The following is a 25,995-nucleotide window of genomic DNA, read 5'->3' as shown; positions in this document are numbered from 1 at the left end:
AGGTGCAGCCGACTGCGCGTGGTGTAATGGCTTTTATACAATTGGTGCATTCATCCAACCTTATTGCTATACAATAAACACACATTAATTGAAGATTTATTTACAAAACCATCCGCAGAAAAAGTAGTTCCAAAAGAAAATAAGAGACGTTGCCTCCGTGTGTAGAAGCAGCACTGTTTCAAGGCGTGTGTTATGGGATTTATTGATTGATTGAACATTTTATTACAGATAGACAGTGCTTACATCTTTATACAATTGCCGAATTCATCCAACCTTATTGCTATACAATAAACACACATTAATTGAAGCATAATGGAGATTTATTTTATGCAGTCAGGTTAGACGCCGTTTATAGTAAAAGTTTAGCTTGTACACGGTTGCAATTCAATTCCCCCTCCTCGCAGTCCTCAGCCAGTCGCTTTAAAAAACGTCATTGGCTATAGGCTTTTCAAACAATTTAATAGGCTAAACTTTGTTTTAACTTCTTTAATTCACATTTGTTTATTTCATTTAATTTTTCCCGACATAATGCTACCTGCCTCAACGAAATCCGTGATTCGGTTGCGATACAGATGAATTATCTTCTCAGAATAGTATAAGTGGCTATATGGTTGCTTCAAAACATGGCATCTAACAGTGAAGTTAGCGGTTGTTATTGGAATGATTGATTGATTGATTGAACATTTTATTACAGAGACAGTGATACATCTATACATAGGTTGCTTCAAAGCATGGCATCTAACAGTGAAGTTAGCGGTTGTTATTGGAATGATTGATTGATTGATTGAAAACTGTATTACCAGAATGCAGAATGGGTACAATACAGTACAGCTCAATACACACAATTGTTAACACTTTGAATGCCCAAAACGACATAACTCGTTTTATCAGCTCCCCATTGAGTGCCCACGACGACAAATATCGTTTAATCTTTTTATTAGCGATCTGAATTCATATTTCATCAACCGAGTCTACCGTTGGGAAACCAGCCCCGCCAGGCGCTCAGATGTGAAAAAAGCACCCCCTATCGTCTCTCAGATAGTAATGCACCCTTTTGGAATGGACTCAATGAAAATGGATGAGAAAAAAAAACTCTGGAACCCACATTTTAATTCTCACGCATGTAACCAGAGCCGATCGGATTCATTGTGGACCATCAGAACAGCGTGTAATATGTCTTTACAGTACGTAGCATTGGATCAATAAAAGGATCGATTTTTGGAATGGCGATCAGGAATTGGAATAATCTTTTTGGATACCATCTGATCTCAGGTAAGGAATCTATTTGACCAGTCTTAGGATAATCAGACCTGTTTTCACGGAGATATAAGCTTTTCCCCTATATGTGATATGGCTGTTTGGCTGTGCGAGCGATCAGGAAATAAGAGAATAGATTTTCAGCTCGCGGCACCAGCGTGCATACGTACACATATACTATCGATAATCTAGCGTTTATTTGAAAACGATTCATAAATAGGCCGAAAAATGACAACGTTCTAGAATATTCCAGTACAGGGCGTTTATCACGGAATATTTTTATTTTCCGTGAAAACGAGGGCTTTTCAAAATGCTATAAAACGGAAATGAACCTATAAAAAAACAATCCGCTTCGACAATGTTGACTGGAAAATGAGTCATTGATAAGCGACGGGCAGATTAGACACATAACCATAATTTAAAACATAGATTAGGCGATATTAACGTTAACATTGAAGTGGTTGATGGGCATTCAAGGGGGTAAAAAGGAAAACACGGCCGGCTCTGAAAGTGTTTTAAGGGGTTGCAGACCAGAGAAAGACTTTCGTCTTGTTTACATCAGGGTCCCCCATTTTCAATTCATCATAACATATATGACATACATGACATACAGATAGACAGTACTGCTAGACATTTATGACATACCAGATTTACAAATACAGTACTGTTATTGTAGGGTGATTATGGTTTATTTACATTGATGGTAACATTCCCGGTTATAGTGCAGTTTGTGAAAAGAGTATCTGTGTCGTTATTTTGCCTCTTAGCTGGAACAGAATTCTCAGAACCTTCTGCACCTTCTGCAATGCGCTTTTGCACAGATGAGCCTGCGAGAACAGTGAAATGAGTGTCCTTTTGATGAAAGGCATCTAACAACAGACTTCGCACGATTTTTATTACCCACCAATTACATAATCCAACATTGTGTAAGAAACTAACACATTCCACGTGACAGAATAGTTTTTGAATGAGTCGTTATGACGCTATCAATACATCCATTCTAGGGCTGACCCCTATTAGTCGATTAGTCGACTAATCGGTCGAAAGGAGCTGTAGTCGACTGGCCAACCTCTTAGTCGAATATAAAAAATAAAAAAATAAAAACATTTATAATTTATTTATTTATTTTTTATCATTCTTTCCAAAAGAAAAGAGACCTAGAAGCGTGGCTAACGCTAATGGCACGCATACCAGAGGCTAACTGCCTATGAAAACAGGCACAGAGGCACTGAAAGAGAATTTCACCCATCTAATGAACACACTAGACTAGACAAATATCAAGATATATCCATCAGTGGACCAATTGCATGCTTTTGCAGAGGACAAGAAGCCTTCAGTCGACTCCTTCAGACATTAAGCACCCCCCACAGCCCAAATGGAATGATACAAAATATATAAAAAAAAAAAAAAAAAAAAAAAATATATATATACTTTTTTTTTTTTTTTTTTTACCATTAGTCGACTAACGGCACATTTTGGCCAATCATAGTCGACCATCCAAATCCTTAGTCGGGGACAGCCCTAATCCATTCATAAAGATTATTTTCCGCCATCTTGGTTTAATTCCTAAAACCACGAACGGCGGAGTGATTGTAATTCGGTTGTGGGCGGGTTCTGGGATCACAAGTGTGTGTTATGATAAATAACAACGTCTAACTTGACTGAATCAGAATCGAGAAATTTGCATGCCATTGTATAAATTACATTTACTACCTATGCTAATATGTCTTTACTACTATACACTCAAGACTGCAGTACCCAAGTTTCAACACTGTTTGACGAAGGTTGTTACTCAGCTGAAAGAGTTGTGCCCTTCCTGCTGACCTGTTGTACAGAACTTGTCGCTAATTTATATATTGTATACCCAGTTTAATCATCTGTACATTGTATGTTACTACTGCACTTTACTGTTACTAGGGATGTCCCGATCACGTTTTTTGCTCCCGATCCGATCCCGATCATGTGATTTTGAGTATCTACCAATACCGATCTTTCCTGATCCGATAATTTTTTTTTTTTTTTTTTTTACCTTTTTTTTTTATTCAACAATGACCATGTTCACGTCTTAAACTCATACTGAGGCCTTAGTTTTGGTTTAAAATTGCATATCATTCATTTATTTATTGTCACACAGAGCAGAAGAATTTTGCCAAAACAAACCAATAGTATCCAGCTGCAGAACGGCAGACCAGCCACACTCTCAGACCCAAATGCATTTCCTTTGATTTAATTATACATCAAATGATTTATGTCAAGGGTTGCAATACCTCCCTTGAATGAAGTTAACTTTTCACCTGGATAACGTCAACATTCAGGGTGAATGTAATGTGAGAAATTGGGATTAAAAAAATAAAATAAAAATAATAATATTTTTTTTTAATTTGGGTCTGAGAGTGTGGCTGGTCTGCCATTCTGCATCTCGATACTATTGGTTTGGGACATCCCTACTGTAACTGTTACATTTGCAATCTGGTTGGAGGCCAAACCTCTTTTTGTTGTACTGTAATTGTACTGCATGATGACAATACATTTGAATCTATCATCTGTCACTGAACGGCACAGGAAGTCCTTCATTCTGACAGCCATCAGACTTTATAATGCATCACTGTGCCTCACTACATCACTGAGGACAGGGTAACAGCACTATCTTGGACTTTTACTTTTAAACCGACATTGTACAATTTGACACTTACTGTATATTTCTGTATATTTTTACTGTATATTTTATATTAGAATGTAACATAGGAAATGCATATCCCGGACCGTATTTTATTCTTAGGTTTATTTTTATTTCGTGACTTTTGTTCTTGTCTACCTAAATGTTTACCATTCTGTGAGCGATTTGTAGTGGCAAATTTCCCTCAGGATGAATAACTGAGAGGGCATACATACCCTCATCTCGCACCTTGTTGCCCATATGCGCATGTCCAGAGTTAATTATATTGTATATTGTTTACACTGCCTTTTTATTCTATTTCTATTTCTACTTCTCCACTGTACTATAATTCCATGACCTGTACCATGTCTTCTACTACCTGTACCTCCCCTCCCCCATGCTGCTATGATGCCTGAATTTCCCCAAGGGGATCAATAAAGGAATATCTTATCTTTTAGATTTTTTTTTAGATTCAGAGTTGTATTTGCCACATGGAAGCAATACAATCACAGTTTTCATACAAAATCATAAATAACGTTCTACCATTGGCAAAAGGAGCAGGAAGAAGAATAATTATACCTGCCCCTTATTCCTAAACTAAACAAGTATTACTTGATGGTCGGCGTACAACCTAATTTACACAAAATAATAATTCATACCATATACAAAGAAACAAACAATCCACAGATAAAAAAAAAAAAAAAAAAAAAAAAACTTTACACCAATAACTGAAGGACACATCTGTTTAAGTGTGGTACGTGCAAACTGATGTTTAAAATGTAGGAGCGTGGCCTTACCTCACATAGGAGATGTAGGAGCTCCACTGCAGGTATTTGGGAATGGTGTCGAAGTTGACGAAGAAGCCGGAGAACAGCAACACGGGGATGGCCGTGACCGGACCCACAAACGTCGCCACCTGGAGGACGAAGCAGGAAGTCGTTCATTTACTTTTTAAAACGTGAATGAGGAAGGTACACAGTAACTACACTGTACAACGTGGGCTGTATTATAAAGTGTTACCATGAGGGCTGGGTATCGCCACCGGTTTCCCAAAACGATTAGATTCCGATTCACAAGGTCCTGAATCGATTCAATTTCCGATTAAATTTGATTGAATGCTATACAATTTAAATGGTTCAAGGAACCCTCTAACATGTTTCATTGTTTAAAATATCAACGTTTACATTAAGAATTGACTCTCAAGCAGTTACATGAATGTACTTTTTATTGGAACATTGGCTTTTGCATGTCACGTCTGGGTGATGTCTCAGTAAGTGGTTTCATAGATTTGTTGTATTTCCACAATCATTATCTATGTCTGTCACTATAACCAATGGAAATGCTAGAAATGGTCACGTGGGCTGGGAGAACCAATGGAAAATGTCTATCCCGAGGCCAAACTTAAATTGTTGACCCCTGGTCTACACCCTCCCCAGACCGACAGTGGGGCAATGCGCGCAACGACCAGGAAGGGAATTGGCATAACGACAATTCGACCGACCTTGGGATTTTATGAATCGATAATCGCTCATTCAAATGAAGATCAATTCAGAATCGGGAAATTGATTTTTTTAACCCAGCCCTACCATATATTATATTTATAGCTAATATAGTAACTTATTATAGTGTGCATTTCTCCAGACCTCTCCTGGCAGAGCCTGAGGTGTGGCCAGCCTGACGCCTGGTAAGCTTTAATGTCTCCCTTGGCCAGAGGGTGGGGTCAATCAATATCTGAAATAACCTTCGTACTGTCTTCATACTGTCTTTTACTATGATGCATTTTGCTACTAAGGAATCTACCTTGCCTATACTACTACCTACTATGCCAATATGTCTATACTACTACCTACTATGCTAATATATCTATACCACTACCTACTATGCTAATATATCTATACTACTACCTACTATGCTAATGTATCTATACTACTACCTACTATGCTAATGTGTCTATACTACTACCTACTATGCTAATGTGTCTATACCACTACCTACTATGCTAATATATCTATACTACTACCTACTATGCTAATGTGTCTATACTACTACCTGCTATGCTAATGTGTCTATACTACTACCTACTATGCTAATGTGTCTATACTACTACATACTATGCTAATATGCCTATACTACTACCTACTATGCTAATACGTCTATACTACTACCTACTACATAATTTGTGAACTGTGAACTGAACTAGTTCATGTAGAAAGTGAACTTTCCCAACACTGACTACTACCTACTATGCTAATACGTCTATACTACTATGCACTCAAGACTGTAACACTCAAGTTCAACACTGTTTGACGAACGATCTTACTGACCCTTAGCTGCCAGAGTTGTACCCTCCTGCTGACTTGTTGTTGTACAGAACTTGTAAGTGGCTTTGGATAAATTACTAAATGTAAATTCCCCCTTTCGCTGAGTGGCAGACGCTTGGTCTTCCTGCGCGGGGTACACAGGTTCTGATCCAGGCTGGGTTAGGATATGTCAAGATATATATCTGTAAAATTGCGTATGTCATTAATGTCATTATGAATTGAAAATGGGGGACCCTGATGTAAACAAGACGAAAGTCTTTCTCTGGTCTGCATCCCCTTAACAATTGTGTGTATTGAGCCGTACTGTATTGTACCCATTCTGCAATCTGTTAATAAAGTTTTCAATCAATCAACTAATCAATCAATCAATCAATCAATCAATCAATGCTCACCTGCAGCGAGGTGGACGCGGCCCCTATGAGCAGACCCAGGGACTGGGCTACCAGGGCGGTGGAGGTGCAGAGAGCCATGAAGAGCAGGAAGCGAGCTGCTTCGGGAGGCTGGTCTGTCATCCAGTACACTATACTGCAGTACATGATGGGACATAAGACCTACGGGAACAAAAGGAAGGACATTGTATGGATATCAAGCTGCTGCGGTCAGGCAAGCGCCTATGTACACACGCTACGTGTATAGTATAGTTTAGATATAGTAAGTATAACATAATGACAGAGTTAAAATTGTATATTGTATAGTAGTGTATATAGGAACCAGTGCCTTCTCAGGAATTTAGCATGTCTATTTTTATCATGCACATCTTATGTCTTACCTGTTTTTTTATTGTATGTCTATTTTATTATTGTATTATGCACAATCGATGCAGGCATGACCACCCGCATTTCAATGTATGCCCTGGTATGTATGTGACAAATAAATCTCTTGATTCTTGATTCTTCTTGGGTTGTGTATAGTCATACTTTTATAAAATTTTATTTCAGCTGTATTTAACCAATTCAGATTGAGGTCAATTAAGAACGACGGCCTGGTGAGATGACAAAAGGTCCTGGTGAGAGGACAAACGGTCCTGGTGAGAGGACAAACGGTCCTGGTGAGAGGACAAAAGGTTGTGGTGAGAGGACAAAAGGTCCTGGTGAGAGGACAAACGGTCCTGGTGAGAGGACAAACGGTCCTGGTGAGAGGACAAACGGTCCTGGTGAGAGGACAAACGGGCCTCTCGAAGGGTAACAGGGCCTCTCGAAGGGTAACAGGAAAAGAGAAGAAAAACGAATTAAAATTAATAAAATAGAAAAGAGACAGACGATACTGCTGGGAGCATAATCTCTTACCATTACAGAAGATGTTGGTATTTATTTCCTGTAGTACAATGTAGTACCATGTAGTACCGTATAAGACCGTGTAGTACCTTATAGTACCATGTAGTAACCTGTAGTACTATGTTGTACTATATGCTTTATTATAGTCTCATCCATTCAACCCCACAGTTTTAATAAAACACTTACAATTCAATGCAAGTGGTGATAATTAATTGTATATGTTCAAATGCCTAGTGTGGATGAAACCATGAATCCCAGGACAATCAAATGAAAAGAAAAAGTATATTTCTGGTAGAGGAAGGTTGTAAATTGGCTACATATGACTGTAACACAACACAAGGGTTAAGTACAGTAACAAAAAAAGTAGTTTTGTATTACAAAACCAATTCCCACTAAAGTCTGACCTGGAATGGTATGTCGGCCATGGTTTTGGCCAGGTAGTAGGCCTTCAGGCTGTACCAGTAGTTCAGATGTTCCCTCAGGAACACAGACATCTCCAGCGGAACTGTGGGAATGAATGAATGAATGAATGAATGAATGAATGAATGAATGAATGAATGAATGAATGAATGAATGAATGAATGAATGAATGAATGAAAACTTTATTTAACAGATTGCAGAATGGGTACAATACAGTACGGCTCAATACACACAATTGTTAAGGGGATGCAGACCAGAGAAAGACTTCTGTCTTGTTTACATCAGGGTCCCCCATTTTCAATTCATAGTGACATTTATGACAGACACAACATACATGACATCATGACATTTATGGCATAGGGACATACATGACATACTGTACAGGTACTGTTACATTTGTGACATATACGATATGCAAATATACAGTACTGTTACCCATAGATCCTAACAGAGAAAATATACATATGATGGTGAGGAGACTGTACATTAGGAGGGGGTGGGTGGGCGGGAGAAAAAATATACATACGGTGGAGAGAGAATATATACATACGGTGGGGAGGAGACTGTCTATTAGGAGGGGGGGGGGGGGGGGTTGGACATTTACGGTGGCCAGTTTCGAATTGCAGCCTCCCGTAAGTGCTCTTTAAGAGCAGTTTTGAATGTGGCTAGGGATTCACATCTTTTTACAGCTGTGGGTAGGGAGTTCCACATTGTTGTGGCATAATTGCGAAATGTGAGTCATAAGGTTTTTCCCAATTAAAGGTGCTGTAAGTAGTATTTTTTGTGGTTAAAGGAACACGTCAACTTTTTGGGAAATTCGCTTATTTGCCATCTACCCCGGAGTTAGACAAGCAGATACATACCATTTTCTTCTCTGTGCATGCATTCAGAGTAGGGAACAGCCGCACCGTTAGCCGTTAGCGTCATTCACTGGAAGTAGGGCTGCCCAGTTAGCCTAGTTCCCAACAGTCACGAAATACACTCCAAATACAAAAAAAATAAAACGTTCCTGTAAACTTGTTGTGACCTGGTGTGTATTTACCACGTGGAGAAATAAAAAAAAATGTAATTAGACATTTTCGTTTTCTAAGCAGATATATACTCTGACATTTCTTTTGCCCAACCACTGCTGACTGGGCGCAGTGATTTCACGCATCACCTCAAAAGCCCTGTTGTAACTATAGACACTGTAGCTAAACAATGAAGACACTTTTACTATTATTTTTCAAGAAATATTGCCAAGCCACATTTGCTTACTGCTTACAGACTATTTTAATTGTTTCAATGACACATTTGCTTAAATCTAGTTGTTGTTATTTTTGCAGTGTGGAGTTCTCTCTCCTGATTGGATACCAGACTGGGAGACCCATGCTACTGACCAAACACTCTATATCAGTGATGGCTGTCCGAACGTAGAGCTATTATTTTAACATGTACAGTAGACCACTTATTTTAACAAAGAAAAAAATACCACTTACTGCACCTTTACTTGAAAACAACAACAACATCAACAACAACAACAACAGCAGCAACATCATGCCCCTCCCCCCAGACACAGAGTCTTACAGGTGAGGACGGTGGGCATCAGGGCGGCGAACATGAGGAACAGCATTGAGAAGAAGAGGAAGCCTGTGTTGTTGAAGACCTTGCTGGCGTCGTTGCCGATGTTCAGATACAGCAAGCCAATCAGGACCCCGATGCACAGGTGGGACATCACCCTGAGGTGAGTCAACACCTTAACAAGACACACACACACAGTAGTTACATCACCCTGAGGCGAGTCAACACCTTAACAAGACCTTAATGTGTTTTATTATCATTATTTTCAAATTAAATGTATTTTTATTTTTTATTTTTAACAAGATTTGGTCTTCAAAAAAGTATTTTCCCAAGAGTCTTGAGAAAGAGGGGTGATCTTATAATCAGGGTCGTCTTATATTGGGACCAGTACGGTAGATCTCTTAAACGACTTTGATTCAGCATAAAAAGCAAATACTTGTGAAGTAAATAACTTGCCATGTCCCTGCATATAGTAATGAAGGTCCTTTTGAAGAGGATGCAGAACTGTGTGAAGGTACTCGTGGCAAAGCTGTGTTTCTCAATGGTGCCCGTGTCCTGTGAAGAGAAAGTACAGACTCAGGAACAGACCATCTCAATAGTTAATTCATTAATGAGAACACTGACATTAGAACACTGACATTATGACATGATTTGATTTGATTTGATTTTTATTTAGTACATACAATTTACACAAAAGTATAAAAACAAGGGGTACAAGGGTAACATGTGAAAGTCTGTCGACTTGTTTCCAACATGGTCCCAAGAAGAATGCAATAAATCACAAAGAAAGAGTTAAGAAGATAAGATAGATACAACAAGTAGATACAATAGACAACACAATTTTCTGAAAGAGCCTCATTACAGCATGTCCTGTTCCACTGCAACATATTGTTGCAGATGTCGCTTCACACCCCTCTTGAAGACAGCAATAGTGGGGGAGTTTTGGATGGCCCTGGGCATAGAGTTCCAAGCCATTCTGTGAATAGGAACCCTTTCTAGGCTCATAAACTGAGAGCTGTCCAGACCGTAACTGTCATCCGTGGACCTGATGTAGAGCATTAGAACACTCAGAAAAAATAAATAACGCACATCCTCCGTTTGTTGGTGCTGAGCCAAACTGTAAAAACAGTAATACATAAGACAAAGCGGGGCTCGCAACTCACTTGTTGTTCCAAGGTGTTTTAATTGACAAAAAAGCAGTAGATGTAACGTTTCAACCGTGAAGACAACACAACAATGACATCTTTTTATACAGTAAGTGAAATAAATTGAATATCAGCCCCACCTGGTGATCAGGGGCGGCCCCAAGACTTGCATGATTGATACATTTTATACATGATTAAGTAACAATTTATCTTTTCATTTGAACTTTTTTTAGGAGATTTTTTGAGAAATATCTATATTAAACACAACATTAACACATTTATGCAAATGACATGTCGTCAGCTTGTGACTGCAACTTGTTCCTGTTTGCGGACGACTCAGCCCTGCTGGTCTCTGACAAGAACAAGTTACAGGTTGAAAAAACCCTCAGCTCAGAACGATAGGTTATGACTATAACCAAGTTCTGTTAGTTAGGGGCGATGCTTGGCATCACACTGCACTATCTCGCGTACGTGCACGCGTACTGAATAAACCACAAATGTACCTCTAATACCAGTATTAGTCTGACCACACCCCTCATCAGCTTACCTTCATAAGCAGGTGTGTGGTCACCTGCTCTCCTCCTTCCCAAGCTTTCACCACAAGGTGAGGTCAAGGGCTGCAGCGGCCGTCTGATGCCAAGCATCGCCCCTAACTAACAGAACTTGGTTATAGTCATAACCTATCGTTCTGTATCGTTAGTGGCTTAGCTTGGCATCACACTGCACAAGGGAGGCCAAGCGGAGCCACTGGCTGACAAATACACCCCGCTGACAGCCCCCCAAAACCATCAGAACAGGGAGGGCCGAGCCCCCCCGACCCCCCCTAATGGAGGGTATCCCCCCTATTAGAGGCTTCACGGGAAGGCGACGGACCCGACCGTGCGAAGAGGCACTCAAGCAACTTAACGCACAGGGTGAGCAGACCGTGGCTTGACCCCACGACTACACACACGCACAACCCGCATGCCACCCGGGAACGAACGGAGGAACAACCTCGTTACTGCCCCCAGAATCACGGGGTCAAGGGCAAACCCAACCCCGTGGCAAGGCCGTAGCAGCGGAGCGCGAAGGAAGACCCAGACCCACCAAAAGGACTGGACTCCCTGGAATGGGGGCCCGGAGAAGTCCATGATGCCAGCATCAAGACCCCACCAGGTGGGCACGTAGTGCCCCGCCCCCCACATCGCCAGCGTATTCGGACAAAGGCCCCCCAGTTACTGCACCTGGTAATCCCAGGCGGTATCCCAACCAAGTACTAACCAGGCCAGAACCTGCTTAGCTTCCGAGATCGGACGAGATCGGGCGTGTTCAGGTCGGTATGGCCGTAAGCCGAGCGGGCCCCGTCCCCCCAACAGTACACCGCCTGGCACACTAACCCTGCAGAACAGACAGTCAGCATGGCCGTAAGCACACAAAAAAGGTTAACCAACGGAAGCAGGCAGCGCACCGGGGAAAAACCAGGCAACAGGCTGTTAACCCTAGCCTGGAGACTGCGGACGAGACAGGCGCCAGAGGGGACAGCTGAACACAGCCGCCCCGGCGGAAGGAGCGTAAGCTGGCGGTGTTGCATGACCAAGCCTCCATTTAAAAACCCCCACCCAGAGGGGTCGAGGCAGAGAAGGCTGACACGATTGGCAGACGTCATGAACGTGCAGGGGCACCCTCAAACGGTGAACCCGGGAGTTGACACTGCTCCAACACACCAGGGAATCAACCACCTCGGTGTTACCCAATGCGGTGGTTGTTCCTATAACCCCTCAAGAAAAAACTCCAAAACACACCTGCGGGTATACACCGGCTATACCGCAGTACAAGTGTTTCAGTTTCCAAAAAGGGTTAACCCAGGCCTACGGGTCGCAAACATCACTTCGGACCGGGCCTGGCGGTACGGGAAGCACAGGGTCACCAGAGGAGGTCAAAAAACCACCCCCACAGGCCCCTCTTCGCCATGCGTGAGAGAGGAGCGAAAAATAATGGAGAACCAGCCCCTAAGCACACCGTACCTGGTATTCCCCGGCGGTCTCCCAACCAAGTACTAACCAGGACCAACCTGTATAGCGGCCGAGATCCGACGAGATCGAGCGCGTACAGAATGGCATGGCTGTAAGCCATGACGACAGTGCTGAGTAAAAACATACCCAACCAGGGTCTCCATAGCGCTTAACCCTGTGACACCCAGACCGACCTGGCATTTTTCCCCCTGAAAAAAGCCCAAGTCCCTCAGGGTACCAGAACAGCAGATCTGCATCCCCGGCGGACAACGGGTTCAACTGATCTGGACCAGCGTGACCAGAACCAGTCCCGTGCCCTAACCACGCCGACATGCCTACTCCAGGAGAAGGGCAGATATGCGTGTTGATCTTAACATGAAAAGAAGGCGCCACCCAGACGTTCGGACGAACCGCGCCTGGTGGCCCACCCCAAGGGCGTGAGACCCCACCACATATGTTCAGATCCATCCCGTCATCATCCCCCAGACATGAACGAGAATCCGTCGACAACCCACCCAGGTCATGGGATGTGGTCGTCGGAAGAGGAAAAACCCCCCTCTCAGTTGCTTTATAAAAACGCTGTTTCAACCACAAGCAACCAAGGCGTGCCAGTCAATCGCCTGTTTACAGCGAGCTAGCACTATACGTGCGTCGGGACACACCCCCATCAATGAACAGGCTATTTAGACCTGTCATTGAATCCCCAAGGCGCCCAGGGGAACGACAAGAGGGGTGTGACACTCCCTAACTCCAACACTTCTGGAATAGAAAGAAGGAAGCATCAACAGTATGTATCCCAGTCTACACAGCCGGGGTAAAATTTTTTCACATTTTTACATCCCACCACCCTCCCAAAGGAAAGAGACGGGGATCCCCAGAGAGACTTCCCACGCGAGCTGTACAGATTGAAAAGAATATATTGCACCTTGAGCCATGTAAAAAACTGGTTTTAGGGCCTCCGGGGAAGAGGCACTGAACCCATACACACTCAATAAACGAATTGAATCGAATATACATACAATAGAAAAGGACCCTTCTAGAGGGTCCACTCACTTTGACAATCTGAGGAGGAAGGCTCTGTACTCTGATGGAGGCTTCCTCACATGGAAGAAGGAGTCCGAACTCACAGAAGGCCTGAATAGGCGCTTGGTGAGGAGGAGCCCTGACCACCCCCCCTGAAAACAGATCCATCACATGGACCTGAACAGCACACGGAAGTCCTACCAACAGAGACGCGCACGGTGACGTACTCTATGGCGGGGGAATTCCTGCGGTGCACACGCCCAATATACCAGGCCGTGGGACCAGGAACTCCCTCCCCCCCCCCCCCCCCCCCCCGTAACGTGCCGAACCGCCACGTGACGGGAACCTTGAAGGACAGGGGGTGTACCCCTGACCGACAGAACAACAATGGGGAGAGGAAAGGTTACCAGTTCACCCCTTTACGACCCCACACCCATGATACGACGTAACGACAAAAAGAGAATATGACACAGTCATAGTCAGCTCCATGAAGCGTTTCACAGCTCCACACAGCGCATGAGCTAACCTGCTATCTGATTTTTACTAAGGAAAAACACAGAATAGAGAGGGCTCTAAGAACCCCGGTCCAACATACACATGTGCTTCTGTGGCCAGTACAACCCAGTTGTAGGTCACATGACACACACAACCCATCATCACCTACAAAAAATGGCAAAAACACTCAACAGAGGAACGCCGTTTTTTTCACAATGAGAGAATACATCATTCTTGATTAGTATCGACCACAGGCCTTGCTAAGCACACATGACAGCAACCAAACCAATTTCCCTTTAGGAAATAAGTTTCTCCAGCTGATTTAGCACAACCTCAGCAATCAAGCTAAGAGTTACATCGTATCCCTACCATACAAAAGACACAATTAATGCACAACATGTCTGATAGGAGGTGATAAAGTCCCCAGGGAACCGGGGGGGGAAACACAATCCTCCTATTTTACCCTCAATACGGCCAGTTAAAACAGGAAAACCTGTTAATGTGTGAACACACTGTTCATTGTCATTACAGTCTGAGAAAGAACATTCTCTTACTCACTTGTCACCAAGCATAGCTTCATAGGTTAGTTACCTTAGTTGTGAGTACACGGCCGTGTTTCTCACACAACAACCAGATCATTACATCCCGTTTGCACGGAGAAGCTAACTGCCAGTGACAAAAACAGCTCACACATAACCCGCAACGTATCCTAAATGCATTGTAGCAACACACGTTTTGGGAAAAACACCGTTATTCACAATACATTTAGCAAAGTAAAACCAGAAGACGTGTTATGAGGTCTGGTCAACCCCGTTCCTACCCGGAACGCAGATCAGCGAAGTGCAGTCTCAAGACACCGTAGAAACACAGCTGTCCTGTGTTGTTCGATCCGGGCAGCGTCGCCGCTCTACCCGTCGCAACGGTCCCTTTGTTGATGCAATCCTTGCCGTCCTGGCTCAGGGCAGGGTCGACGAAAACATCCCCTGTCAAGGATGACGTCGTGGTCAAGAGTGTAAAACATGTTAAAATCAAAGCACGTTCAACAGAATAGCATCAAGCTAACGATCAGAAGCGAGCTCAGGCGGCGCGCGAGAAGCTAAGCTACCCCGCGCCAGGCCATGGCCATAGCAGCAAGCTAACGTTACCTAGCGACCACGACATGCTAGCCCCGCAGCTAACAGCTGACTGGCTAATGGTAGGCCCTAAGCAGGCCATGCAGCGATCCAGTAGGCTAACGCAGCAGTTAACAGCTGACTGGCTAACCGTAAGCTATGAACATGTAAACAATGACATAACACTCACCCAGACAGGCCGCCGTTCTGAACCTCTCCTCACTTTTTAAGAGAAAAGAGAAAACAAGATGTCAACACCGCTTCACAACGGTGACTTTACCACATCCGACGGAAATCAGCACAGTACCAACTGGCCTGTGTAGCTGACTTTGAACATGAATCTGCCGCTATCGCACATTACATGCACATATCCCCTCGTGAAGGAATACTCTCATTTGGATATGAAAGATGGGGCCTTAACACGGTGACAGAGAGAATCCACTCGTCCAGAACACACAGGGATCACCAGTGTCAATGGTCGCGGCCCACTAGTTAAAACTATAATGGTTTCCAGACCAAGGCCTTCTGTCGCCTAGGTGGCTGAACAAAGGACCCTAGCCTGGGGCCGGTTTCCATAAACTTTGTCAAGTAGCCCCCATAGCACTAACAGACAAGTGGAGCCCGCCAGCAAACACTACTCACCCAACCTGGAACGCACCGCTCCTCACAACAGCGGCATGTCCGACAGTTCAGCTGTGGCCTGACAGGTTTCACCCCAACAAACACAGCAAGGAACTGCAGTTGAGAAGCATGCAGCGGCGTGCTCCCAATACGAAAACCGGTGGAGGGTTTTTAGAATGATCATCATCTTCTAGACACTCCAGTACGAAGACAATATCGCCGTATTTTCTCGAAAAATAGTGAGAGAGAAAATAAAGATATGATGTCAACGTATCCTTGTTTCCCAAAGCTGTTCCTAATCCAATTTCTTCCATCATGGTGTCAAGTGTGGGGATCTACCGAGGCACTTCTTCCTTGTGGTGAAAGCGAGAAGGAGGAGAGCAGGTGACCACACACCTGCTTATGAAGGTAAGCTGATGAGGGGTGTGGTCAGACTAATACTGGTATTAGAGGTACATTTGTGGTTTATTCAGTATGCGTGCACGTACGCGAGATAGTGCAGTGTGATGCCAAGCTAAGCCACTAACGATACAGAACTAGGCAAAATCTGCATATGGCTCGCTGATAACAAACTATCATTACACATGGGCAAAACAGAGTCCATTCTCTTCGGTTCAAATAACAAACTCAGCAAGACCGACGGCTTCTCAGTTACAGTGGGTGACAATATTGTCACAAGGAAAGAAGATATTACCTACCTGGGTTCCATCCTAGAAGCAAATCTTTCCTGTGACAAAATGGCATCCAATGTAATAAAAAAAGTCAACCAACGAACTCGATTCTTGTACCGGATCTCCTCACTGGTAAACAAGAATACCCTGAAGACTCTAGCAGGAGCACTCATTCAAGGGTACTACGACTATGCTTGCACCTCATGGTACCAAAGCACCTCAAAGGCGCTAAAAACAAAATTACAAACATCTCAAAACAAACTGGTCAGACTACTGCTTGACCTTACTCCTAGAACCCACCTCACCCCTGCCCACTTTGACAACCTAGGATGGCTTAGAGTAGATGACAGAGTACAGCAACTTGCAATGGGCCTGGTCTACAAGATACACTACACGACCAAGGTACCCATGTACATGACAAAATACTTCCCAAAGGTCAATGAATACCACGATCACAACACCAGAGGGAGCTCCACAAATCATGTTAAACCCAGATTCGGCTCAAACAAGGGACTAAACACGTTTCGCAATTATGCCACATCAATGTGGAACGCCCTACCCAAAGCTGTAAAGGAATGTGAATCACTACCCACTTTCAAAAACACTCTCAAAAAACACCTAAGGGAGACTGCAACTCGAAACTGGCCCTGTAAATGTCCGAACACAACCCCCTCCAATGTACAGTAAATTACCAAGTATGGTCTTGTCAATAATCCAATGTACAGTGTTTGTTTGTACAGGTGTACAGTGTCCCCCACCCACCCCTCCTACCCAACCCCCCCCCCACTCCTACCCAACCCCCCCCCCCACCCACCCATCCACCTCCAATGTACAGCCCCCCCCCTCACCCCCACCTACCCAATCCAATGTACAGTTTCTACGTCTAATGTATATACTCTTTTCTTTCTGGACTCTTTTTGTATCACAAACAGTACTGTAATTGCAAATCTGGTATGTCATAAATGTATAGATGTAGCAGTACTGTCTATCGGTATGTCATGTATGTCACATATGTTACGATGAATTGAAAATGGGGACCCTGATGTAAACAAGACGAAAGTCTTTCTCTGGTCTGCATCCCCTTAACAATTGTATGTATTGAGCTGTACTGTACTGTACCCATTCTGCAATCTGTTAATAAAGTTTTCAATCAATCAATCATGGATGCGTCTAAAATCACTGTAGACGGCCAGCATATGTAAACATACTTGCACAGTCCGTGGGGCTGTTTTGTAGAGCTAAATCTATACTTTATAGTATTGCTATCTGTCCATTCTCATTGTCAATTGAGTCCATAAACCGTCCCTTCAAAATGGCTTAAAGAAATAATATTTTCATCTATACGTTCACATTTTTTATTACATGGCGTTTTCACATTCGTCGAAATGCTTGCTTGTGATTGGTCAATAGCCCCCCGACAGCGGTCATTATTACACAATAATGACCGCTGTGGGACAATAATGACCGCTGTGCGCAGCTGTTCGCAATCAAGCCCACATCAGTGCAGCAAATCAGACACACCTGCCGCGGCTGCACTGACAGCGGAGTGTGTGTGACGATTACAGCGGAGCCAGAACAGAGGCTGCCCGCGATAATAATAATCACTTTATTTGGGCTGACAGAGCCACAGAACTGCGATTTGTCAAATTAATTAGGTATATTGTTAGTAAGTTAGCCATGTAATAAGCGGGATAATGTATAGCTTTACTCGGTCATCATCGCAAAATAATTGACCTTCACTGACGTTTTAAACACCTCGCCGAGGCGGCTCGGTATTTTAAACTACGTGTCGGTCAATTATTTTGCGACAATGACCTCGTAGCTATACATTATCCCTTACATAGCGCCGTGAATATAAGCGTTATACAGGATTTGGTCTAGTATATTTCCTGGAAGGCTGGATAAAGGGCTAATAGCTACTAACGTTATATCCAATGGCATTTCGGTTATACAGAATCTACAGTTAAAACTCAAACTGCATATGATCGGTACAGAATTTACTACATGACCGGGACGTCAGCTTGTTTGCCGACAGGATTCGGGAAAAGTTTGGTCCGTTCGGAGGCAGCTTCCAGGGAAGTACATACACCGGAAATTCTACCCCACAGACACTTTCAGCAGTAGTTCTTTACCAGGCTTTATCTCACGGAGATAAAACTGGGAACGAGGTTACTCACGCTGTGACACTGGGAGTGACAGGAGGAGTCGCTTTTGTCACTGGAGTTCTTCTTGCCCCCTTCTGAGCACAGACCGCCCTGGACGGCCTCGAACAGCACCGGGTTCAGGTCCCCGTACTCCCCTGACGCCACCTCGATGACTGGTGATGACACGGAGAGGACACGTTAGGAAAGGAAAGGAAAGGAAAGGAAAGGAAAGGAAAGGAAAGGAAAGGAAAGGAAAGGAAAGGAAAGGAAAGGAAAGGAAAGGAAAGGAAAGGAAAGGAAAGGAAAGGAAAGGAAAGGAAAGGAAAGGAAAGGAAAGGAAAGGAAAGGAAAGGTGTATTGTTTTATTGTCTCATTTTGCATTGTCTGTTTTAACTGTCGAACTTCGATGTTTTAAGCTGCTGTCTTGACCAGGCTTCCCTTGGAAAAGAGATCATTGTGTCTCAATGGGACGGACCTGGTTAAATAAAGGCTAAATACTAAACCAATCACAATCCTCCAGGGCGGCGCTAAGCGACGGCGCCCTTTGCAAAATAGTGTCACAGACAGCGGAAGGGGAGGAGAATTCAGACTGAAACAGTCGGCCAATGGCAGCTTATACCCACCGTCTATATCCTGTGAGTCTGACTCATTTGTAGGTAATTTGCCAGAGTATACAGTGAAATATCACATTTGTCAGTATCCTTACAGTTGACTTGCTGGCACTGTGGAGGATTAATGGTTTAGAATTCCTTGGCACTGAGTGAGTGGAGGCCATTTGATATATTGACTGCTGGCTGTTAGACTCTCTGTCTTGTTCTTTTGGCTTCCTCGGAATGGTATCTTAGGCTATGTTCACACTGCATATGAAAGTGGCCCAAATCTCATTTATTTTCTCTACTATACTGTATGTGACTTAGATCTCAACAGTGTGAACGGCACAAATCACATGGAATCTGATCTTTTCAATTCTGATTTGGGCCACTTTCATAATGTGGTCCTAAATCAGATGCAAGTTAAATTTCTTTGCAATGTGACCTCAGTCTCAACAATCATGTGACCTTCATGCCACTTTTAGATTTACATTTGTCTCAGGTTTGTACATCCATCTCCTTTATTGTCATTAATTTGCGCTGCGCGTCAGTTCAGAAGTGTGACCAGTTCACACTGGAATCTAATATTGGCCACAAAAAAAGAAAAGAATAAAAAAAAAAGATAGGTGAACAGCCAAACAAAAAAAATCTGATCTGAGCAATAACTCTGAATTGAGCACTAAGGCATGCAGTGCGAACGCAACCTTAGAATTCTAGAACTCTAGGGCAGCTACGTGGTGTAGTGGGCAAGGCACTCGCCACGAAATGCTGGAGACGCTGGGCTCGTCAGTTCGAGCCCAGCGCTCCACATTTCAGTTTAGCTGGTCGTCCGTACTAATACACATTGGCCGTATTAGGGGGTGGGAAACTGATGGGTGGGGATCGGGCGTTGTGGACAGCGACTCCTACAGGTCGGTTGGTGCGCCTGCGCAGTAGAATCAGGAAGTGTCGGGGGCAGCGTGAGCCTCCCACGCGTTACTCCTCGCCACTGAGAGATCGAGCTGCGCAGGTGAAAAGATGCGACTGCTGTTACCTCAAGTACCGGAGGGGACTTGTGCTATGTATGACTTAGTCCACATTGCAGCCGGCTTGTGGGAGGCAAGAAACAGCGTTCGTGACAGGGGAGGGTTGAATTGGATGATACGAAATTGGGATGGGAGAAAATATAGAAAATGGGAGAAAAAGTGGATAATAAAAAAAAATAAAAAAATCTAGAACTCTATAGCTTTCACCGGCCATCATTAGAATCTTTGCTACTGTACCGCAGAAAGGACACACACATACAAATACATTCTTGCACGCAACATGTCTGGCTGTGTCAACTTGTCAGCATGAAATAACCACACCAGGACAGCTTAGCAAGTAATCAGACGTTGGCGCTTTTGGGATTCACACCCATTTATTATTAAAAACATGAAGTTAGAGGCCTATGACCATATGATGCCTGGTCATACGGCTCTATAATATTATTCATTCAAAACCAATAGATTCACAGCCACATCGTTACTAGAGAACTAGACCAGTTAACATTGTGCCGGACGGCAGGTGGACAGGAAGTGAAGTGAGTGACTGGCTCAAGTTAAATCTAATCAAACCTGTCGCTACATCAGGTACAAACAATGCAGCGCCACTTAGTGACCAAACACTTACTGAAGTCAGCAGGGTTGTGATAGGTGGGACAGTGAAGGCCCAGGTTCTTCAGGTAGGGTATGAGGTAAGGGACTGTACCCTTGTATATACACTGGCCCTGACTGAGGATGTAGAGCTGCAGGAGATCAGGAGGAGATGAGATAAGAAGAAAAGACAAGATAACTAAATGTATACTGTACCTACCTACTGCTTTCACTGTCTACAACTGCCCAGAATAAACTAGCTACCTACCTACTGCTTTCACTGTCTACAACTGCCCAGAATAAACTATACACCATAAACTAAAACTATAAACTAAACACAATACACAACGTATATTCTATCTATACAAACTATACAATACAAGGTATATGTTAGCAGCAGTGTGTGAGTGTAATACGTAAATGGACTGCATTTATATAGCACTTTTATCCAAAGCGTTTTACAATTTGTTCCTCACATTTGACCCATTCACTCACACATTCACACACCGATGGCGGAGGCGACCATGCAAGCAGTCTCATCTCAATCATCGGGAGCAGTTAGGGGTTAAGTGTCTTGCTCAAGGACACTTCGACACGCTGCCCGGCAGGAGAGAGTTAGGTGTGCTTGTGTGTCAGTAGTCTGTTTGCCCGGTGGAAACAGTTCTCTTGGATGTGGACCTGAGACTGCGTGCGGTACCGTCTGCCAGACGGCATGAGCTCAAACAGACTTAAAGGATCGATAGGATCAATAGGAAGCTGCCGATCTTTGGCAACATTTTAGATGTCTTATTACACCTCAACAGTATCAAAGGATCCTTTCCAGATGCAATAATTACTGCATTTATATAGCAGTTTTTTAATATATTTTTTTTATGTTTTTGTAGATTTGTATTGTTTTTACTACCGGGCAGTCTGGTAGAGAGAGAGAGAGAGAGAGGAAGAATGAGAGACAGAGCGGGGGGAAGCATTCGGCAAAGGACGCCAGGTCTGGGAATCGAACCCGGGTGGGCCGCTTCGCGACGCAGCGCGTTACATGGTTCGCCACTTGGGCGCCCCTACATAGCAGCTTTTATCCAAAGCGCTTTACAATTTACCCATTCACTCACACATTCACACCGATGGCGGAGGCAACCATGCAAGGTGCCAACCTGTTCATCGGGAGCAGTTAGGGGTTAAGTGTCTTGCTCAAGGACACTTCCACACGCTGCCCGGGAGGAGCGGGAATCGAACCGGGAGCCTACGGATTACCAGACGCCCGCTCTACCTCCCGAGCCACTGTCGCCCCTACATGTATTACTCCATGTGGTACCTTGTCAAACATCTCGAAGAGCTTGGCACTGGGCTGGTGGATGGTGCAGATGATTGTCCTTCCTCCCTGAGCCAGAGACTTCATGAGAGACACCACCTGGAAGCAGGACGCACTGTCCAGACCACTGACATGGGGACAGACAGACAGACAGACAGACAGACAGACAGACAGACAGACAGACAGACAGACAGACAGACAGACAGACAGACAGACAGACAGACAGACAGACAGACAGACAGACAGACAGACAGACAGACAGACAGACACACAGACACACAGACACACAGACACACAGACACACAGACACACAGACACACAGACAGATGTAGACAGACACACAGGCAGCAGTGTTCATTGCTCAATGTTTCAAAGCGCTTCACCCTCTAAAATGTAAGTACAAGTAAAGTTAAGGCAACTATAACAACTGAATCAACCATATTCAGTGACTTGTACTTTCATACCTACAACCGTTTTCTAGGAATCATATCTTCAAACAGGTGGACGTCTCACTTTACAACCAAAGTCTTCAGGTGCAGAGACAGCATATACACAGAGCCGATACAGAATGTATACATATATAGAAGACATATAAGTATACAGTATGTAACCTATGTATCTGCTGTATATAATAATAATAATAATAATAATAATAATAATAATAATAATAATAATAATAATAATAATAATAATAATAATAATAATAATAATAATAATAATAATAATAATAATAATAATAATAATAATAATAATAATAATAATAATAATAATAATAATAATAATAATAATAATAATAATAATAATAATAATAATAATAATAATAATAATAATAATAATAATAATAATAATAATAATAATAATAATAATAATAATAATAATAATAATAATAATAATAATAATAATAATAATAATAATAATAATAATAATAATAATAATAATAATAATAATAATAATGATGTTTATTTTAAGTGATGTTATTTTTGCCTGTTGTGTGTAATATTATATAAGTTGTGTATGTTTTTTTTAAATTTTAATCTGGACCATCAGTCTGTATTAAAGTTTGAATTGAATTGAGTTGATAATAATAACAATAATAATAATAATAATAATAATAATAATAATAATAATAATAATAATAATAATAATAAACGTTATTTGTATAGCACCTTTCATACATTGTAGCCCAAAGTGCTTCACAGCAGTGATGTAGATATAAAATAGACATTGGCATAAATATACAGGCATAAAATTAGCAGAGAATTGCCAAAACAAAAGCAATGCATAAAGTGACATAAAATGTGTATAAAATAGACAGAATAAAAGCAGCGCAATAAAATAACTCTCATTTACAGTTCAATGATCATAAAATAAAATAGACATACAATTAACATAGAATAATAATGATACAATAAGTATATTACAGTATGTAGACTCAGGAATACACTGTACTATGTATAGTATGTACTGTATACCGATATAATAATAATAATACCTTTATTTGTATAGCACCTTTCATACAGGGGATTGCAGTTCAAAGTACTTCACATCAGTAAGAAATAAGACATAACATCAGTGTAAAACAAGCAGCAAGAGCAAAGCATAAAGTGGGATAAAATAATGCAGATATATTAATAAAATCATATCAGAAACTCACGTTCCAATAGGCGTTCTATCGATATGTATCGTGTATGTATGTAAATATATGTTCATGTTGTTTATGTGTATAAACACGTGAGGAAACGTATGATTATATTTGTTTGTTTTTATTTTGATATTTTCTGGCGCTGTCAAACAGCTTATTTGTTCTTGTGTATTCGTGGGGGAGAAGAGAAAGCCCTGTGTACCTGGTGGGCTCATCGAAGAACATGACAGGGGGGTTGTTGACCAGCTCCTGGGCGATGGCCAGTCTCTTACACTGCCCTCCTGACAGGGAGATGGTCCTGGTCTGGGCACACTCCTGAAGACCCAGAGCGGTCAGGATCTCATCCACCTTAATCAAATCAAATTGATTTCAAATCAAATCAAATGTATTTGTAAGGCCCAACAACACACGTTAATGTGTGGGCCAGACACGTCTTCTTTAAACAAGTCAAGAAGAAACATCACAATAAATCAAGAACAAAACAAAAACACCATGAAGTCCAAAACATTTTAAATAAATGAATGCAACACTATCAGACATAATAATAATAATAATAATAATAATAATAATAATAATAATAATAATAATAATAATAATAATAATAATAATAATAATAATAATAATAATAATAATAATAATAATAATAATAATAATAATAATAATAATAATAATAATAATAATAATAATAATAATAATAATAATAATAATAATAATAATAATAATAATAATAATAATAATAATAATAATAATAATAATAATAATAATAATAATAATAATAATAATAATAATAATAATAATAATAATAATAATAATAATAATAATAATAATAATAATAATAATAATAATATTAATAATAATAATAATAATAATAATAATAATAATAATAATAATAATAATAATAATAATAATAATAATAATAATAATAATAATAATAATAATAATAAGAAGAAGAAGAAGAAGAAGAAGAAGAAGAAGAAGAAGAAGAAGAAGAAGAAGAATAAGAATAATAATAAGAAGAATAAGAATAAGAATAAGAATAATAAGAATAATAAGAATAATGCATTTTATTTATAAGGCGCCTTTCAGGACACTCAAGGTCGCTGTACAACAATTAAAAACAGTTCATTAACAATCACAATCAATTTTAAAATATAAATACAATCAATTAATACAATAAATAATACAATAAAATACAATCAATTTTAAAAATAAAAATCAGATACGCCTGCCTAAACAGGTGGGTTTTGAGGTGGGTTTTAAATTGGATGATGGAGTCAATGTTCCTGATGTCAGGGGGGAGGGAGTTCCAGAGGCGGGGGGCAGAGCAGCTGAAGGCTCTTGACCCCATGGTGGACAGACGGGCTGGGGGGACGGTCAGGTTGATGGAGGAGGCAGACCTGAGGGACCGAGTGGGAATGTTGATGTGGAGGAGGTCGGACAGGTATGGAGGGGCGAGGTTGTGGATGGCCTTGCATGTATGGAGGAGGATCTTGTAATCAATGCAGTGTTTAATGGGAAGCCAGTGTAGTTGGCGTAGGACGGGGGTGATGTGACTGATGACATACCCCACGCGAAGGTAAGGAACAACTCACTAAAACCTAGCAATAGGAAAAGATGTCGGTGATAGTAGTGTTGCAATAAAACAGGCGAGACAGTTGGTAAGCATGCACACATATGTGTAATGAAACACAGATAAGTGCATGCAATAGCAACTGAACATTTTGAAAGATTGAAAAATAAAGCTGATGGCAGATCTATTTGAAGCATGGGGTGGCGCAGAGAGGGTCCATCCTCCGGTCATCATCACCTGAGACACAAACACCGATAAATATGGACCGGGGAGGTACGTCGCATTTTAAACATCCCCATGTCGTTTTCTTTATGGTTAAAGGTGCTACAATATAGATAACGTTTTTATGTAGAGTAACCATTTGAAAATAATAATGATATCCACAGAGCTTTTAGAAAGGTGCATAAAACAAAGAAATGATTGATTAATGAATTTATTGTTTAACACTTTGAGTGCCGCGCTGTTTGGTTAATTTACCTTTAGAATGCCAGCCTTTCTAGTCGTTTCCGTGGTCGTTGCACTATGTTGCGAGCTGTTTGTGTTCTGTTTATTAGGTAGACACGGTGGCCCATTTCGACAACATT

The 25,995-nt window shown here is 41.8% G+C and overlaps 1 protein-coding gene across 1 annotated transcript in view; it reads right to left on the bottom strand.

Moving 5' to 3' along the window:
- Nucleotides 1-25,995, bottom strand: part of LOC311233617 (ATP-binding cassette sub-family G member 4-like) — a gene marked incomplete at both ends in the record, with an annotated part of 46,265 nt that overhangs the window by 1,772 nt on the left and 18,498 nt on the right. The window contains 9 exons of the mRNA XM_084320583.1: nucleotides 4,711-4,829; nucleotides 6,627-6,785; nucleotides 7,913-8,013; nucleotides 9,495-9,663; nucleotides 9,945-10,043; nucleotides 18,724-18,863; nucleotides 20,931-21,045; nucleotides 22,203-22,326; nucleotides 24,044-24,189. Coding sequence (XP_084176709.1) covers nucleotides 4,711-4,829; nucleotides 6,627-6,785; nucleotides 7,913-8,013; nucleotides 9,495-9,663; nucleotides 9,945-10,043; nucleotides 18,724-18,863; nucleotides 20,931-21,045; nucleotides 22,203-22,326; nucleotides 24,044-24,189 — 1,172 coding nt within the window. The remainder of the gene's footprint in view (nucleotides 1-4,710; nucleotides 4,830-6,626; nucleotides 6,786-7,912; nucleotides 8,014-9,494; nucleotides 9,664-9,944; nucleotides 10,044-18,723; nucleotides 18,864-20,930; nucleotides 21,046-22,202; nucleotides 22,327-24,043; nucleotides 24,190-25,995) is intronic.

This window comes from Notolepis coatsorum (assembly GCF_963971535.1).
Source record: "Notolepis coatsorum genome assembly, chromosome: 8".
In the NCBI taxonomy this organism is placed as follows: domain Eukaryota; kingdom Metazoa; phylum Chordata; class Actinopteri; order Aulopiformes; family Paralepididae; genus Notolepis; species Notolepis coatsorum.
This window is presented reverse-complemented; position numbering and strand designations above follow the sequence as displayed.